Source organism: Phycodurus eques, chromosome 14 (assembly GCF_024500275.1).
Source record: "Phycodurus eques isolate BA_2022a chromosome 14, UOR_Pequ_1.1, whole genome shotgun sequence".
Lineage (NCBI taxonomy): Eukaryota > Metazoa > Chordata > Actinopteri > Syngnathiformes > Syngnathidae > Phycodurus > Phycodurus eques.
Window position 1 is genome coordinate 22,372,383 of NC_084538.1, and position 17,296 is coordinate 22,389,678.

The 17,296-nt window shown below is 43.5% G+C and overlaps 1 protein-coding gene across 3 annotated transcripts in view; it reads right to left on the bottom strand.

Annotated features, from left to right (window-relative positions):
• The window catches only part of adck1 (aarF domain containing kinase 1), a 124,490-nt gene that overhangs the window by 46,785 nt on the left and 60,409 nt on the right, over window positions 1–17,296 (bottom strand). For all 3 annotated transcript variants that reach the window (XM_061696735.1, XM_061696736.1, XM_061696734.1), the window contains one exon: window positions 1,105–1,263. In XM_061696735.1, the coding sequence (XP_061552719.1) occupies window positions 1,105–1,263 (159 nt within the window). The remainder of the gene's footprint in view (window positions 1–1,104; window positions 1,264–17,296) is intronic.

A 17,296-nucleotide genomic window follows, 5' to 3' on the forward strand; every position in this document is an offset into this window, starting at 1 on the left:
AGACTGGAGTCGAGGTGGATGCCCAAGTTTTTAACTGTAGCGCTGCAATTACAGTAAACAGTCATTGAAGGTGAGGTTGAAGCCTGAATGACAAGAGAGTTTGTTTTTTGGTCCAACAATCAGCAGCTCAGTTTTGTTGCTGTTAAGTTAAAGGAAGTTGTGCAACATCCAGGTTGGGATGGCATTATCGCACTACTCGTCACTTTAAACTGCATACACTCCTTGAAGTCTCGGCGCCCTTTGCACAATGGTCATTGCACCGGACTATTGCAATATTAGTCATTCGAACTGCTCTAAGTGCTAGAGGACTCTGCATCTTTTGCACAATTGTCAAAAAAAAAAAATTGTACTGGCATTACCAGATAACTATTAACCCTTTATTGCTCAGTGACTGTTTTTTGTCAATGTCTTTATGTCTCAAAAGTGTTCTCTGTCAATTGACTGTCTGTTGTCGTATAAATGTCGTACTAGAGCGGCTCCAACTACCGGAGACAAATTCCTTGTATGTTCTTTGGACATACTCGGCAAATAAAGATGATTCTGATTCTAATGAAAACAGGATTCAAGGTGAGTGATTTGACAGTAAGTCACTGATGGTGTAGTGGTGAATTCGCCTGACTTTGGTGCAGGCAGCGTCGGTTCAGTTCCCACTCAGCGACGGTGAGAATGTGAGTCTGAATGTTTGTCTGTCTCTGTATGTGCCCTGCAACTGACTGGCGACCAGTTCAGGGTGTAGTCTGCTTTCGCCCGAAGTAAGATGGGATAGCTGGACTCATCGCGAAACATTATGTTCCTTCACATGTTCTGGTTCTAGTCCATGTGTTACTGACACCAGCAGAAGCTCAAAACAAAAGTCAATGGCAACAGCAAAACAAGCTGTACATCGGCAATTTTTACATGGGCGCAACCCATATACTCAGCTCTGCTGCTCATCTCACAAATGCATGTTCCTTACAAATGTGACACCATTTAAAGGAAAATAAACAGGCTTTCCAACAGTATAAGATGTATTGCCATTGCCAAGAAGCATTCTTACAGCAAAGAAATAAGCTACCAAACATACATTTCCTTATTTTTTTGTGCTATTTTTATATAACAACTCACCTCCATCACCAATATGTCTTTGGAGCTTTGTCTTTGGACTTTGGGGTGTTGGACCTTAACAGCCACCGTCCTCCCATCATGCAGCACGGCTTTATGGACCTGGGCTAAAGAGGCAGCTCCCTGAGGCGTCTCTTCAAATAAAACAAACAACTCTGACAGCTGGAAGACAATAGTAGGAATGAAAAGGGAAACAGTAAATGAGGGTATAATAGTGAGAACGCGAGATGTGTAAAGATAGTGATGAAGATGGTCTCAACATCTTTAGCTATCTTCATCTTTCTCTATATGCTGCTATAAGCAAACAACTTTGAGGGGTGCTAAACAAACTAAAGAACTGTCAGACAACATTTTATAGTCTCTGGGAAGTGATCACTGTTGACGAGGTAAGGAAAATACATTTTAATTGTAGCTGGTCGAGCGCTGGAAAAAACAGTTTGGAACAACCTCAAGCATCTTGTAATAGATGACATTCAAAATTACTCCGACATTGGATTATATTATGTTGTAGCAAAACACAAAATTATAAACCAACTATAAGTATTAACAGACAAGATATGCAGTGTGCTTGTTTTGAAACCATGTGTGTGAAAAGCCTCATAACAATAGCAAGGTACTTTTAACAGATGCCACAAGTTTTCCGAATCCTACAAAGTGTTGGATGAGCATTGCATACATTATGTAGTTGTGTTAAAGAGTGATTTACTGTAGTTATTGCTGTTACATAAGTACCAAAATCAACACTGATCTGGTCATCTCTAACCACTCTCGGGCTGGTTGTAACAGGATAAATTTTTCAGAATCAGAATTGATGGTGACTACACAAATAGGGTCGCGATGCTGGCAAACATGGTAACTCTATGTGTTTTAAATGATAAAAAGCATTTAAAAAATAAAGAGAAAAATTAAATTAAAAATGCTTGAAAACATTTTCCAAAATGAAAAAGAACAAAAAACTATAGTGCACAGAAGATCATTTAAGAGTGGAAGTGCTCTAAAAAGCATGAGAAAAAAGAACAAATTTTAACCTGGATTTAAAGACATTTACACTTGGGGCTGACTTCAATTATATTGGCAACGTATTCCATTTGCGTGTAGCATAGCAACTAGAAGCTGCTTCACCATGTTTGCTTTGGACTCTGTGCTCCGTTATCTGATCTGAGTTGGCAGATCTCAGAGCCTTACAGTGCTTGTATTCCATTAGATTGTCTAACGTATTCAGGACTTAAACCATTGAGTGATTTACAGACCAGTATCAGAACTTTATTGTCTATTCTAAAGATGACTGGAAGCCAGTGTAGAAACTGTAGAATTGGAGTAATACATGGTCAGAATCTGAGCTGCAGCTGTTTAATGCTCTTTTGGGGCAGTCCAGTCAGACGACCATTACAATAGTCAAGTCTACTTGCGATAAAAGCATGGATGAGCTTCTCCTGGTCTGCTTGGCAGATGATTTCCATTGTTATGCTGACATCACGGCCGACGACTGATTAGTACACATGCCTCACAGTTCTGAGGACCCGGGTTCAAATCTGGCCTCCCATCTGTCGAGTTTGCATGTTCTCCCCATGCCTGCGTGGTTTCTCTGGGTACTTCGGTTTCCTCCCACATCCCCAAAACATGCATGGTAGGTTAATTGAAGACTCTAAATTGCCCGTAGCTGTGAATGTGAGTCCGAATGGTTGTTTGTTTACATGTGGCCTGCGATTGGCTAGCCCACCTCTCGCCCAGAATCAGCTGGGATAGACTCCAGCAATGTCACCAAAATGAGAGCTAATGTCACCAAAATGTATACGGACATCTCTACCTATGCCCACTAAAACCTCTGAAAATATCAAAACGATCGCCCAAATAGTTTGGATTTGATGGACGTCAAGAGTTTTCCTCTTATGGAGAAAAAGCTTTTAATGTTGATTAATATCACAAATTGTGAGCAATCACCACCCAAATTTTTATGGACATCTATCTTCCCATGGGCTCACCACCTGTGGGAGGGGCCATAGTAGTGTGAGCTCGGCGGTGGCCGAAGGCAGGGACCTTGGCGATCCGATCCCTGGCTACAGAACCTGGCTCTAGGGACGTGGAATGTCACCTCTCCGGCAGGGAAGGAGCCCAAGATGGTGTGCAAGGTTGAGAAGTTCCGACTAGATATAGTCGACTCGCCTCCACACACAGCTTGGGCTCTGGTAGCAGTCCTCTTGAGAGGGGTGGGATTCTCTTCCACTCTGGAGTTGCCCACAGTGAGAGGCGCCGAGCAGTAGTGGGTATACTTATTGCCCCCCGGCTTGGCGCCTGCACTTTGGGCTTCACCCCGGTGGACGAGAGGGTAGCCTACCTCCGCCTTCGGGTTGGGGGATGGGTCCTGACTGTTGTTTGTGCCTATGCACCAAACAGCAGTTCAGAGTAACCACCCTTTTTGGAGTCCTTCGAGGGGGTGCTGGAGAGCGCTCCCGCTGGGGACTCCATCGTTCTGCTGGGGGGACTTCAATGCTCACGTGGCCAATGACAGTGAGACCTGGAAGGGCGTGATTGGGAGGAACGACAGGAACACGAGGGGTGTTCTGTTATTGGACTTCTGTGCTCATCACAGATTGTCCATAACGAACACCATGTTCAAGCATAAGGGTGTCCACACCTGCACTTGGCACCAGGACACCCTAGGTCGCAGTTTGATGATCGACTTTGTGGTCGTGTCATCGGACTTGCGGCCGCATGTCTTGGACACTCGGGTGAAGAGAGTGGCGGAGCTGTCAACTGATAACCACCTGGTGGTGAGTTGGCTCCGATGGTGGGGGAAGATTCCGGTCCGACGTGGCAGGCCCAAACATATTGTGAGGGTCTGCTGGGAACTTTTGGCAGAATCACCTGTCAGAAGGAGTTTCAACTGCCACCTCTGACAGAACTTTGCTCACGTTCTGGGGGAGGCGGGGGACATCGAGTCCGAGTGGACCATGTTCACACACCTCTGCAACATCGCATGGACATCGGGGACAGTGCCTCTGGATTGGCAGTCTGGGGTGGTGGTCCCCCTTTTTAAGAAAGGGGACCAGAGGGTGTGTTCAAACTACAGGGGTATCACTCTCCTCAGCCTCCGTGGTAAAGTCTATTCAGGGGTGCTGGAGAGGAGGGTCCGTCGGGAAGTCGATTCTCAGATTCAGCAGGAGCAGTGTGGTTTTCGTCCTGGCCGTCGAACAGTGGACCAGCTCTACACCCTCGGCAGGGTCCTCGAGGGTGCATGGGAGTTCGCCCAACCTGTCTACATGTGTTTTGTGGACTTAGAGAAGGCGTTCGACCGTTTCCCTCGGGGAGTCCTGTGGGGGGTGCTTCGTGAGTATGGTGTACCAAACCCCCAAGATGGCGCCTACCAGTGTGGTCGCCTCGGTTACGTGCTCTCTTGTATTGTTTTTGTTTTTCAGAATCATCTTTATTTGCCAAGTATGTCCAAAAAACACAAGGAATTTGTCTCCGGTAGTTGGAGCCACTCGAGTACGACAACAGACAGTCAATTTAAAGAACACTTTGGAGACAGAAAGACAGTGACTGAGCAGTAAAGGGTTGCTAGTTATCATGTAATGCTGGTACATTTTTTGTGTGTTTTTCATTCATCTTTGGAGACATTACACGACTCACTTACACGAGGGGAGACTTGCTAACCATAAAGGAGGCTACTCCGGACTTTCTTTCACCAATTTTCACAAATCCGCTCAGTTTTTTCTCGGAGTTACTCACCGGAGCAGCGACCGTGGTCCTCGGCGCATGGAAACGGAGGTGACGCCACAGAGGGAAGCGAGCCAGCATCCAGGTGAAACTCCGCAAGAAAGGATAAAGATTGGCGTTTCCGTCCATCCACCTCGCGAATGTACGCTCCGTTCCCAACAAAATGGACGAGCTTCATCTTCTGATAAAGACCAGTAAAGAATTTGGACGTTCCGCCACCATGTGCTTTACGGAGACTTGGCTTTGTGACGCTGTACCCGATGGCGACGTCATGCTTCCGGGTTTTCATCTTCACCGAGCAGAGCGCATCACGGAGTTATCGCGGAAAACAAAAGGCGGCGGGATATGATTCTATATCAACGAAAAATGGTGTACGGACGTCACGGAGCTCACCACACACTGCAGCCCGCATTTGGAGTTGCTGTTTTTGAACTGAAAGCCATTCTACTCGCCGCATGAGTTCGAATCATTCACTCTCGCTGGCGCCTATATTCCGCTTCAAGCTAACACAAACGCTGCACTGCTCACGCTCGTCGAACAAGTCAACGAAATTGGAAAAAAAACCACCCGGACTCACCCCTCATTATTCTCGGGGACTTTAACAATGCTAAACTCAACCACGAACTCCTTAAATACAAGCAGCACATCGACTGTCCTACCAGGGAAAATAACATTTTAGACCACTGCTATACTACGCTAAAAAACACATACCGTGCTATACCTCATGCAGCCCTGGGCTCGTCTGATCACTGTTTAATTCACTTAATACCGACATACAGGCAAGAACTTAAATGCGCGAAGCCTATGGTGAAAACAGTGAAAAAGTGGACCAATGAAGCAAAGATAGAACTTCAAAGCTGTTTAGACTGCACAGACTGGAGTGTCTTTGAAAATTCAGCTGGCAGCCTGGATGAATATACGGACACTGTCACATCCTATATCAGTTTCTGTGAAGAGGTTTGTGTGCCAACAAAGTCATTTCGCACTTTCAACAACAACAAGCCGTGGTTCACTGTCTAACTTAAGCAGCTTCGCCAAGCTATAAGTTTGGCATGCATTCCAATCGCTGATTAATTACAAGCGACGATCCCCCCCAAGCTGAGAACAATAACACACTAGCCAACGACTAGAATACCTTCAACTGCAGATTTGAAAAGGGCACTTTCACAGCCCACACCCACGCAGCCGCCCCACCGACCTGGACTTAAATGCTCCACCATCATTCCAGTCCCCATGAAACCTGCAATCTCGGGTCTAAATGACTACAAGCCTGTCGCCTTGACATCTGTGGTTATGAAGTCCTTTGAACGTCTCGTGCTGGACCACCTCAAAAGCGTCACAGGTCCCCCGCCGGACCCCCTGCGGTTTGCCTACCGAGCGAACAGGTCTGCGGATGATGCAGTCAACATGGGACTGCATTTCATCCTAGAACACCTCGACAGTGCAGGGACCTACGCGAGGATCCTGTTCGTGGACTTCAGCTCAGCGTTAAACACCATCATCCCTGAACTCCTTTCATCCAAGCTTCTCCAGTTCAGCGTCTCACCTGCCATCTGCCAGTGGATTTACAGCTTTCTGACGGGCAGGACACAGCAGGTAAGGCTGGGGGAGGCCACCTCATCCACACGCAGCATCAGCACTGGGGCACCCCAAGGTTGTGTCCTCTCTCCGCTGCTCTTCTCTCTCTACACAAACGACTGCACCTCAGCGCAACCGGCTGTCAAACTCCTGACGTTTGCAGATGACACCACTGTCATCGGCCTTATCAAGGACGGTGACGAGTCTGCATATCGACAGGAAGTGGAGAGGCTGGAGCTGTGGTGCGGCCGACACAACCTGGAGCTGAACACGCTCAAGACTGTAGAGATGATCGTGGACTTCAGGAAGCATCCTTCGCCACAGCTGCCCCTCACGTTGTCCAGCTGCCTTGTGTCAACCGTCGAGACCTTCATGTTCCTGGGAATTACAGTCTCTCAGGACCTGAAGTGGGCGACCAACATCAACTCCGTCCTCAAAAAGGCCCAGTAGAGGATGTACTTCATGGGGCTTCTGAGAAAGCACGGCCTGCCACAGGAGCTGCTGAGGCAGTTCTACACAGCGGTCATCGAATCAGTCCTGTGTTCTTCCATCACAGTCTGGTTTGGTGCTGCTACAAAAAAGGACAAACTCCGACTGCAACGGACAATCAAAACTGCTGAAAGGATTGTCTGTACCCCCCTCCCCACCCTTGAGAACTTGCACGCTGCCAGAACTAAGACAAGAGCGTGCAAAATCCTCTCGGACCCTCCACATCCCGGTCACCAGCTCTTTCAGCTCCTTCCCTCAGGTAGGCGCTACCGATCAATGCAAACTAGAACTAGCAGACATTCCAACAGCTTCTTCCCTCTTGCAATCAACTTCTTAAACAGCTATTCCATTACAACATGCTGGCAATTTTTTGACTTGTGTTCGCTGTCACATTTCTGTGGGGCCAATTATATATTACTCGTGCGCTCGCTGTAGTAGTCTCGCCACGCTGCACTATTTGCATATCTGTTGTTGACCAATACTGGCCACTCATGCCAGAGTAGCATCTGCTCCATTTGCACTCTGATTGAGGAGTATCTCCAACATATGTACAATCAACATTGTCCCAGATTATCGGACGACTCGTCACTTTAAACTGCATACACTCCTTGAAGTCTCGGCGCCCTTTGCACAATGGTCATTGCACAAGACTATTGCAATATTAGTCATTCAAACTGCTCTAAGTGCTCGAGGACTCTGCATCTTTTTGCACAATTGTCAAAAAATAACATAAAATAATAATAATGTACCGGCATTACCAGATAACTAGCAACCCTTTATTGCTCAGTGACTGTTTTTTTTTTGTCAATGTCTTTATGTCTCAAAAGTGTTCTCTGTCAATCTGTTGTCGTACTAGAGCGGCTCCAACTACCGGAGACAAATTCCTTGTGTGTTTTTTAGACATACTTGGGAAATAAAGATGATTCTGATTCTGATTCTGATACGGGCTGTTCGGTCCCTGTATGACCGGTGTCAAAGTTTGGTCCGCATTGCCGGCAGTAAGTCGGACTCGTTTCCGGTGAAGGTTGGACTCAGCCAAGGCTGCCCTAGTTATGTTCATAACTTTTATGGACAGAATTTCTCAGCGCAGCCGAGGCGTAGAAGTTTGGTGGCCTCAGTATTGCAGCTCTGCTTTTTGCAGATGATGTAGTTCTGTTGGCTTCATCAAGCCGTGATCTCCAACTCTCACTGGATCGGTTCGCAGCCGATTGTGAAGCGGCTGGGATGAGAATCAGTACCTCCAAATCTGAGACCATGGTCCTCAGTCGGAAAAAGGTGGCGTGCCCTCTTCAGGTTGGGGATGCAATCCTGCCCCAAGTGGAGGAGTTCAAGTATCTTGGGGTCTTGTTCACGAGTGAGGGAAGAATGGAACGAGCGATAGACAGGCAGATCGGTGCAGTGTTTGCAGTGATGCAGACTTTGTATCGGTCCATTGTGGTAAAGAAGGAGCTAACCCGAAAGGCGAAGCCCTCAATTTACCTGTCGATCTACGTTCCTATCCTCACCTATGATCCCGAACTGTGGGTCGTGACCGAAAGAACAAGATCAAGATACAAGCGGCCGAAATGAGTTTCCTCCACAGGGTGTCCGGGCTCTCCATTAGAGATAGGGTGAGAAGCTCGGTCATCCGGGAGGAGCTCAGAGTAGAGTCGCTGCTCCTCCGCATTGAGAGGAGCCAGATGAGGTGGCTGGGGCATCTGATTCAGACGCCTCCCTGGATGGATGGATCACTACCTATGGGCACTTTAACCTCTGAAAACATCAGAATGATATCCCAAATATTTTGGATTTTATGGAGGTTTTCCTCATTAAAGGACTGTGCCGGCAGAGAGCAAGCACACACAAACACACACATATTATGCATTATATACTTATTTAAAGAATATATACACTGTATATAGGCCAATACTGGTCACTTTTTTAATTATTTTTTTTTTTTACAATATAGTGTACATGATCGTGCGCAGGCCACAGTTTTTGCTTGTATCATAAGAACATCCTGTTCCGGCCATTTTATTTTGGTGACAAAAGTCTTTCAGTCCAAAACCGAAAATGCCCTTTCGGAATAGTTTTAGCCGAAACATTTTGGTGGCCGAACTTTCAGTGCATCACTATTGATTATGCAGCGTTTTCAATATACAGTGGGTACGGAAAGTATTCAGACCCCAATCTTTTTTATATTGCAGCCATTTTCTAAAATCATTTCATAATGATTTCATAATTTCAAAATCATAATTTTTTTCCCTCATTAATATACACACAGCACCCCATATTGACAGAAAAAAACTGAATTGTTAAAAGGTTTTGCAGATTTATTTAAAAAGAAAAACTGAAACATCACACAACCATAAGTATTCAGACTCTTTGCTGTGACAGTCATATATTTAACTCAGGTGCTGTCCATTTCTTCTGATCATCCTTGAGATAATTCTACACCTTCATTGGAGTCCAGCTGTATTTGATTACACTGATTGGACTTGATTAGGAAAACCACACACCTGTCTATATAAGACATTACAGCTCACAGTGCATGTCAGAGCAAATGAGAATCATGAGGTCAAAGGAACTGCCTGAAGAGCTCAGAGACAGAATTGTGGCAAGGCACAGATCTGGCCAAGGTTACAAGAAAAATTCTGCTGCACTTAAGGTTCCTAAGAGCATAGGGGCCTCCATAATCCTTAAATGGAAGACGTTTGGGACGACCAGAACTCTTCCTAGAGCTGGCCGTCCGGCCAAACTGAGCAATCGGTGGAGAAGAGCCTTGGCGAGAGAGGTAAGAAGAACCCAAAGATCACTGTGGCTGAGCTCCAGAGATGCAGTCGGGAGATGGGAGAAAGTTCTAGAAAGTCAACCATCACTGCAGCCCTCCACTAGTCGGGGCTTTATGGCAGAGTGGCCCAACGGAAGCATCTCCTCAGTGCAAGACACATAAAAGCCCACATGGAGTTTGCTAAAAAATACCTGAAGGACTCCAAGATGGTGAGAAATAAGATTTTCTTGTTTGAACAGTCCAAGATGGAAGTTTTTGGCCTTAATTCTAAATGGTGTGTGGAGAAAACCAGGCACTGCTCATCACCTGTCCAATACAGTCCCAACAGTGAAGCATGGTGGTCGCAGCATCATGCTGTGGGGGTATTTTTAAGCTGCAGGGACAGGATGACTGGTTGCAATCAAAGGAAAGATGAATGCGGCCAAGTACAGTGATATCCTGGACGAAAACCTTCTCCAGAGTGCTCAGGACCGCAGACTGGGCTGAAGGTTGACCGTCCAACAAGACAATGACCCTAAGCATACAGCTAAAATAACGAAGGAGTGGCTTCAGAGCATGTCCGTGACTGTTATTGAATGGCCCAACATGAGCCCTGACTTAAACCCCATTGAGCATCTCTGGAGAAACCTGAAAATGGCAGTCCACCATCCAACCTGACAGAACTGGCAACCTGACAGAACTGGCAAGGATCCCCACATCCAGGTGTGAAAAACGTGTTGCATCATTCCCAAAAAGACACATGGCTGTATTTGTTCAAAAGGGTGCTTCTACTAAATACTGAGCAATGGGTCTGAATACTTATGGCTTATACTTATGTGATATTTAAGTTTTGTTTTTTTAATAAATCTGAAAAAAATTAAACAATTCCGCTTCTTTCTGTCAACATGGGCTGCTGTGTGTACATTCGTGAGGATAAAATGAATTTAAATGAATTTAGCAAATGGCTACAATATAACGAAGAGTGAAACATTTAAGGGGGTCTGTATACTTTCCGTACCAACTGTATTATTCAAGGATAATAGTCACAGATTACTTTGTTTCTTTATTTTTTACTACTCAATTCTGTTTCTACACAGTCCTTTGAGAAACAGCTTCAGTTACAACCCCAGGTCAAACTAAATTAAACCTTCACCTTGACAAAGTTTCTCCCTTGCAGCTACTGATTGATTTCCCCCCTGAAGTGAACTTTGAAGACAGGTCTTCCTTTAAAAGCATCCCTTCTTATTTCATGTTCTTTTCTTGCTCTCCTTGCATACAATTTTATCTATAGCAGATTACCTAACAGATGAGTCAGATGAGGTGGCTTGGGGATCTGTTTAGGATGCCTCCTGGACGCCTCCCTGGTGAGGTGTTCCGGGCATGTAACACCAGGAGGAGACCCCGGGGATGACCCAGGACATGCTGGAGAGACTACGTCTCTCGGCTTGCCTGGGAACGCCTTGGGATCCCCTCGGAAGCGCTAGAGGAAGTGGCTGGGGAGAGTCTGGGCTTCCCTGCTGAGGCTGCTGCCCCCGCGACCCGACCTCGGATAAGCGGAAGACAATGGATAGATGGATATTATAGTGTGTAAACCAGCTTCGTCTAACATTCTGTGAAGCTAGTAAAAAAGGCTAAATTGAACATCACGTTGGCTAATCAGGTACGGGCTCAGAATTGACTCAGTCAAAGATGTTTAAAATGATCAATTACGCAAGCAGCAAGGGATTGTGTGTAGGAACACTTGAGTTATTCATTATGCAAATATGCTAAATGAAAAGGCTTACACCCACCAATGTCCACCTGAGTAGGATGATGACTACCGAATCTGACATGCGAAGACTGTATACATGCAGTAATTTTCCATGGAGAAAATAAAATGCCTATATAATAGTACCTTAAGGTTTCAATCAAAAAATATGTGAAAACAGTAGCAGTCTCGGCTTGAATGGCAACCTGTATGAGATGCCCTCACAAAATCAGTTAAGACTGCCCTCAGAGGGCCAGTTATAAATGTAACACTATTAATGTATAAACTCTTCATCATTACATGATGGCTCCTGCATTCGATTATTATTAACCTTTATCAAAAAACCATAAGGGAATATATTGACAAGCAGATATTCAAGCTGTAGGAGTATGGCCCAAACAATATACAGTATATACAATGTTTAAAAAGAGATGCATGAGGATTATTGTTGTATTATTGTTGAAAGAATGTTCGGCTGTTTTTAATCATAAACTGGTTGAAATCTGCTTCTCGCTTGTTTGGCAGCTAAAATTTGTGTAAGTGTTACTTCACTGCCCAATCTAATACTGCAAACATTGGCACATATTCCATAGTTCTGGATTTAAAAACGATGTCTGCAGAAAAAAAATCCACCCGAAATAGGCTCAGTAGTAATGTTAGGCTTGTTTTCTGATGATATACTTGATTTTCAGTCAGCTTTTTTTGGCCCGCCAACAATTAGGAAAAAACCTGTGTGAGCCTGCTGATGTCAGCAACATCAGGCAACCACGTTCTTGGGTACTACACAAATTGATACTATTGGTCTGTCCACACTTCATCTGTTATTTGTATGCAATATTAACCAATTTAAAGTGCTGAATATAGCTTAAGAAAACAAATCTATAAACGCTCTTGAATGCTCAAAATGTCTGATAAGTGTTATAAGTGTAAAACTGTCAAGCTCCTCGTTCTGCAGAAGCCTATGGTGTAATTGTCGCCTATATTGAAAGTCTGGATGGTTTTGTCAAAATCGATCGCTGTAATTGGGCCTGTCACGATAATTGTTTTTAGGACAATATAGTTTCTCAAAAACTATCATTATTACTATTTTTAATGCATCTCAAATCATGAAAAATAAGGCCCACTTTTTATTGTATTTTATTGCTTTTAAATCAGTACTGTTCCTCTTATTATTATTATTATTATTATAATTTAGGCGACATGGTGGGCGACTGGTTAGAGCGTCTGCCTCACAGTTCTGAGGAGCGGGGTTCAATACCCGGTCCCGCCTGTGTGGAGTAGGTGTGAATGTAAGTGCAAATGGTTGTTTGTTTGTATGTGCCCTGTGATTGGCTGGCAACCAGTTCAGAGTGTACCCCGCCTCCTGCCCGATGATAGCTGGGATAGGCTCCAGCATGCTCGCGACCCTAGTGAGGAGAAGCGGCTCAGAAAATGGATGGATGGATGGATATTATAATTTATAGTTTATCTATTAAATTGTTTTTCTTTACTTTGTGATATGGATCCCCCTGGGTCTGAAAATATGAATGAAGAGCTGCAAGACTAGCCTGGTTTATATTAAGCTTTCTATTCCGATTATAATTGGTTTAGAAGCACAAACCGAATGAAAATGTTCCATATAAACACCTCAATCAGAATTGACAGGCCAAATCCAAATGGATGAATTCGGTTTCACAGGGATGCTTTGTCTCAACGTAAATGTCATTGTTTATGCACAGCGTAAATATAGTGGCTCCCGACGGAGGTCTTATGCGACAGAGATCTACTTATAAGTTGTTTTATTAAGCGTCTTTTTTAAGTAACCATATCAAAACAATCCCAACCACTGTGCTGAATAGACAACGAAACGCCATCGTGATAAATCACGTGACGTTCACGACGAAGTGCGCATATTCACATGGCTGTTCCTATTAAATGTAGTGCACATCACGTATACACCTGATAAATCATGTCACATGAACACAGTTGACCAGAGATCTTCAATTAAAATTACATTCAGAATGACAAAAAAGTCCATGTAAACCAGACTACTGTGACGTTGGTCACCTTTCCCTGTCAATCAAATATACGTTGACATTCACTGGAGTCAACTACTGGGTGAATAACGTGCCACTGAGGTTATGCTTAATAAACTGTTAATGTTCTCGTGTTTGTGTTAATTGGGGACTAAAACACAGCAACTCGGAGAGGCACTGAAGTTTTAAACAAATTTGCTGCGGTGGAGCTTTAGCTTTAGCTCCTTAGCTTGCTAGCTCATTACCTCACGTGCTGGCAAACATAACAAACACTTAACTTTCCCATGTGTGTTAATTGGGGACTAACACACAACAACTCAGAGCGAAATGTTGATGTTTTAAACAACATCGCCACGGTGGAGCGAGCTGTTTAGCTCTTTAACTCACTACCTCACAGTAGTTATTTATTGAATGATAAATGTATACTGTATAGTACATACATATACACATATAGTAGGGCTGCACAATTAAACAAATTTTAATCGTGATTGCGATTTGGCTACCATAATTAAATCAGCCTGATCGTCTGTGTTTGTTTTTTTACATTTAAATGCCGGCACTGCTGCATGTGAAAAGCGCTTCATTTGCAGCAGTAACCGCTACTTAGTCAGCCAACCACCAGGGGGGAACGCATAGTTAAAGCTTCATTAAGCTCGGGCAGTGCGCTCTGGTGACAAATTCAAAATAAAAGCAATAAATGGCATAGATGTCCAATGTAGTACTATATGAAGCTTTTATTTGGAAGCTGACCGTCTCAGCATGTTTGCGGAGAGGTAGCGTGTCACGGTAAGACACTATTTACGTTGTAGCCATTGCTTTTACTTCAACTTTTCAGCTGCCCTGACCGCAATGAAAAAAATGCCGGAAGTGAATAGAAAGGGAAATCACAACTGTCAAATTCTTTGCAGTCTGACCATGCACGACTGACCAATGGTCAAACAGAACAACGCAGACGTTTTGACAATTCACCATATTGACGAGGGGGATTTTCAAATGAGAAGTTGGTGCTTACAGTATAATGTTATTGCCTTCTATGCAGTAACTGTATTTGCTTCCATTAAGCTGCAATTTATGATTGCACTTTTTAATAGTACATTTATTCAGTTAGCCATTGCTAAAGTATAATTTTTTAGGTAGTTATTTTGTAAGTATGATCATTTATTCTTATTTAAAGATTCATTTTGAACTGAAAACTGTTACATATTATTTGTTAAAAAGTAGTGCAATAAAAATATTTTTCCCAAACATGAGGAGGAATAATTGTGATTAATAATTGTGATTAAACCATTGATCAAAGGTGGCACGGTGAATGACTGGTTAGCATATCTGCCTCACAGTTCTGAGGACCGTGGTTAAAATCCCGGCCTCGCCTGTGTGGAGTTTGCATGTTCTTCCCGTGCCTACGTGGGGTTTCTCCGGGTACTCCTGTTTCCTCTAACATCCCAAAAACATGCGTGGTCGGTTGATTTAAGACTCTAAATTGCCTGTAGGTGTGAATGTGAGTGTGAATTGTTGTTTGTTTCAATGTGCCCTGGAATTGGCTGGCGACTAGTACAGGCCCGAATATAGCTGGGATAGGCTCCAGCACGCCCACGACCCTAGTGAGGATAAGGGGTACAGAAAATGGATGGATGGATATTGATCAAAATAATTGTGATAATTATTTTGGCCATAATCGTACAGCCCTAACATATAGTCATTATTGTGACAGGCCTAGCTGTAATGCTTCATTGCAGAAGGAAATGTAGCCGTACAGTCATATGAAGGTAAGCGTGCAGATTCATTTCCGCCTATATACAGAGGTTTTCTTAACTAATTGTTGTATTGATTGCATCACTCATGACTGTTAGACAGGGTTGGGCAACTTAAATGATGGAGGGGGCCACAGTTTTTCGCGTTACCAGGGCGGGCACATAGGAGCGTGCACTTCCTAACCAGACGTATGACAAAAACGGCATTTTAAATATGGTCAAAATACCAGTATGTGCATATTTTTTATTGCACCAATGTACATCACAGGATCTTCATATATTTCATGGTCAAATGAATGTATAAAATATCCACTCTTCAACAGCAAAGGGTTTGAAGCAATCAAAAAATAACCACATATTCTGTTTTTTTTTTCTTCAGTTCAATGGACTAAAAAAAAAGCATTCAAAGATTGCACAAAACTGGTCAAAGGCAAACTAACATGAAGTGCAAGAACTCATTTTGTGAACTCAAAATTTGAATATTATACCATGTTAGTCCTACATGTCATTAAAAATCCCAAAATTATTAGTCCTACTCACTTCGCGGTACAGGGCAGTTTCCGCTGTTTTGTTGAAGGAGCCCTGGTGCATCTCCCCTGTCCTGCCACTTGTCCAAGCCACCATAAGCATTTGCAACACTATTAACAGCATTAAATATGTCCATGTTTTTGGAGAACAGAAATTTAGTAATTCCTCATGCACTTTAATTCAGAGCTTGGCAGCTTCAGTATAGTTCTTGCATTATCTTTGGTTCCCTGCATGTATTGTGCCATTCAGTGCTGAATTTCTGCCAAAATAAGGACGTTCAAGTGGGTTCACAGTATGGGAAAGTATTTGGGGAAATGACATAGCACAGGCGTTTGCTGTTGTGAAGTTAGTTTTTTTTTGTGCGGTCTGTGTCAGTCATTCATTCATTGGCATAACTGGTGCCAGGTGCCTTGTTCATACCGTTTTAATCAATGAGTGTAATAAGTTGGCGTTTTTTTTAGCATATTAAATTCGCGATTGAACATAATTTTGCTGTGAGTTGTGTTAATGTGAGTGTGCAACGGCATATGATAGCAATGTAAGGTATAATAACTTGAACAAAGCTGTTTGGAAACACAAGCAAAATGTTTTTTTAAATTTCCTGAAAAGTTGTAATTTTGGATTGTGGGGGAGATTCCGCCTAACAGCGACGATATATAAAATATGAGTAAATACTGCCACATTATAGTATAGTACATACATTCCTTTGTCCGAATCAGCTATGAAGTGAATTTGGTCTCTATTTATGTCGCTGACATCACACCAAGACATGGTGGTGTATCGATTTTGACGATGTAAATTTTTATATTGTTTTTCATACCATCCACAAACATGGAACAGGCTGACACTTTGTCCTTACTATCTTAGCGTCACCAAAGGGCCATAGCTGAAAGGCGCATGGTGTATCTAGCTTTTGTTCATATCTATGACAGAAAGAGACCAACAAGTGGGAAAAGCATCAATGCTACTTCAACCACTTCCAAATATATAGACAAGTTTGAACTGGATGTATCTTTGCGAACAATCCTTTGAGCATTGTAGATGTAAAAAGAAAGAAATTGAACAGACTTTTAAAGGTTTTTTTTTTCGATTTCTTTTGCTCATACAAAACAAATTTTCTGGTTAAGAGGATTTTCTTACCTTGCTGACAGTTTCGGCTGTCACTTCAGCCTTGGTCAGAGCTGTCACTGCTTACTGGTGTGACGTGTCTTAACGCTGTTGATTGGGTCGGGAAACCTTAAAAATAAAGCTCTCCGATCTGATCTAGTCTGCGCTTCAGCCCCCCGCCACCGTTAAAGAATGGTGTCCCAGGTGTGCGGGAGCATGTATGCTCCCTCGTCCCTGTTGATGGTGTTGCTTCGACGCTTCCGTATTTCTAGTGACTCTTTTATCCATCATTTGTACTTATTTATTTTCTGAGGTGATGATCTTCCCATTTTTATAGTCCATGATGTGGATATTCCTCCTGCAGTGATATGGCTGACTTTTTGTTTTCTTGTTCTGCTGTCTGTCTTTCTGTCCTGGTGAATGGTTGCCGTTTACCTCTCACGTTCATTTTAGTGTTCTTTTTTCGTGTGCTGAAGGTTTGTCCGGTTTCTCCAATGTATATTTTAAGATGTGC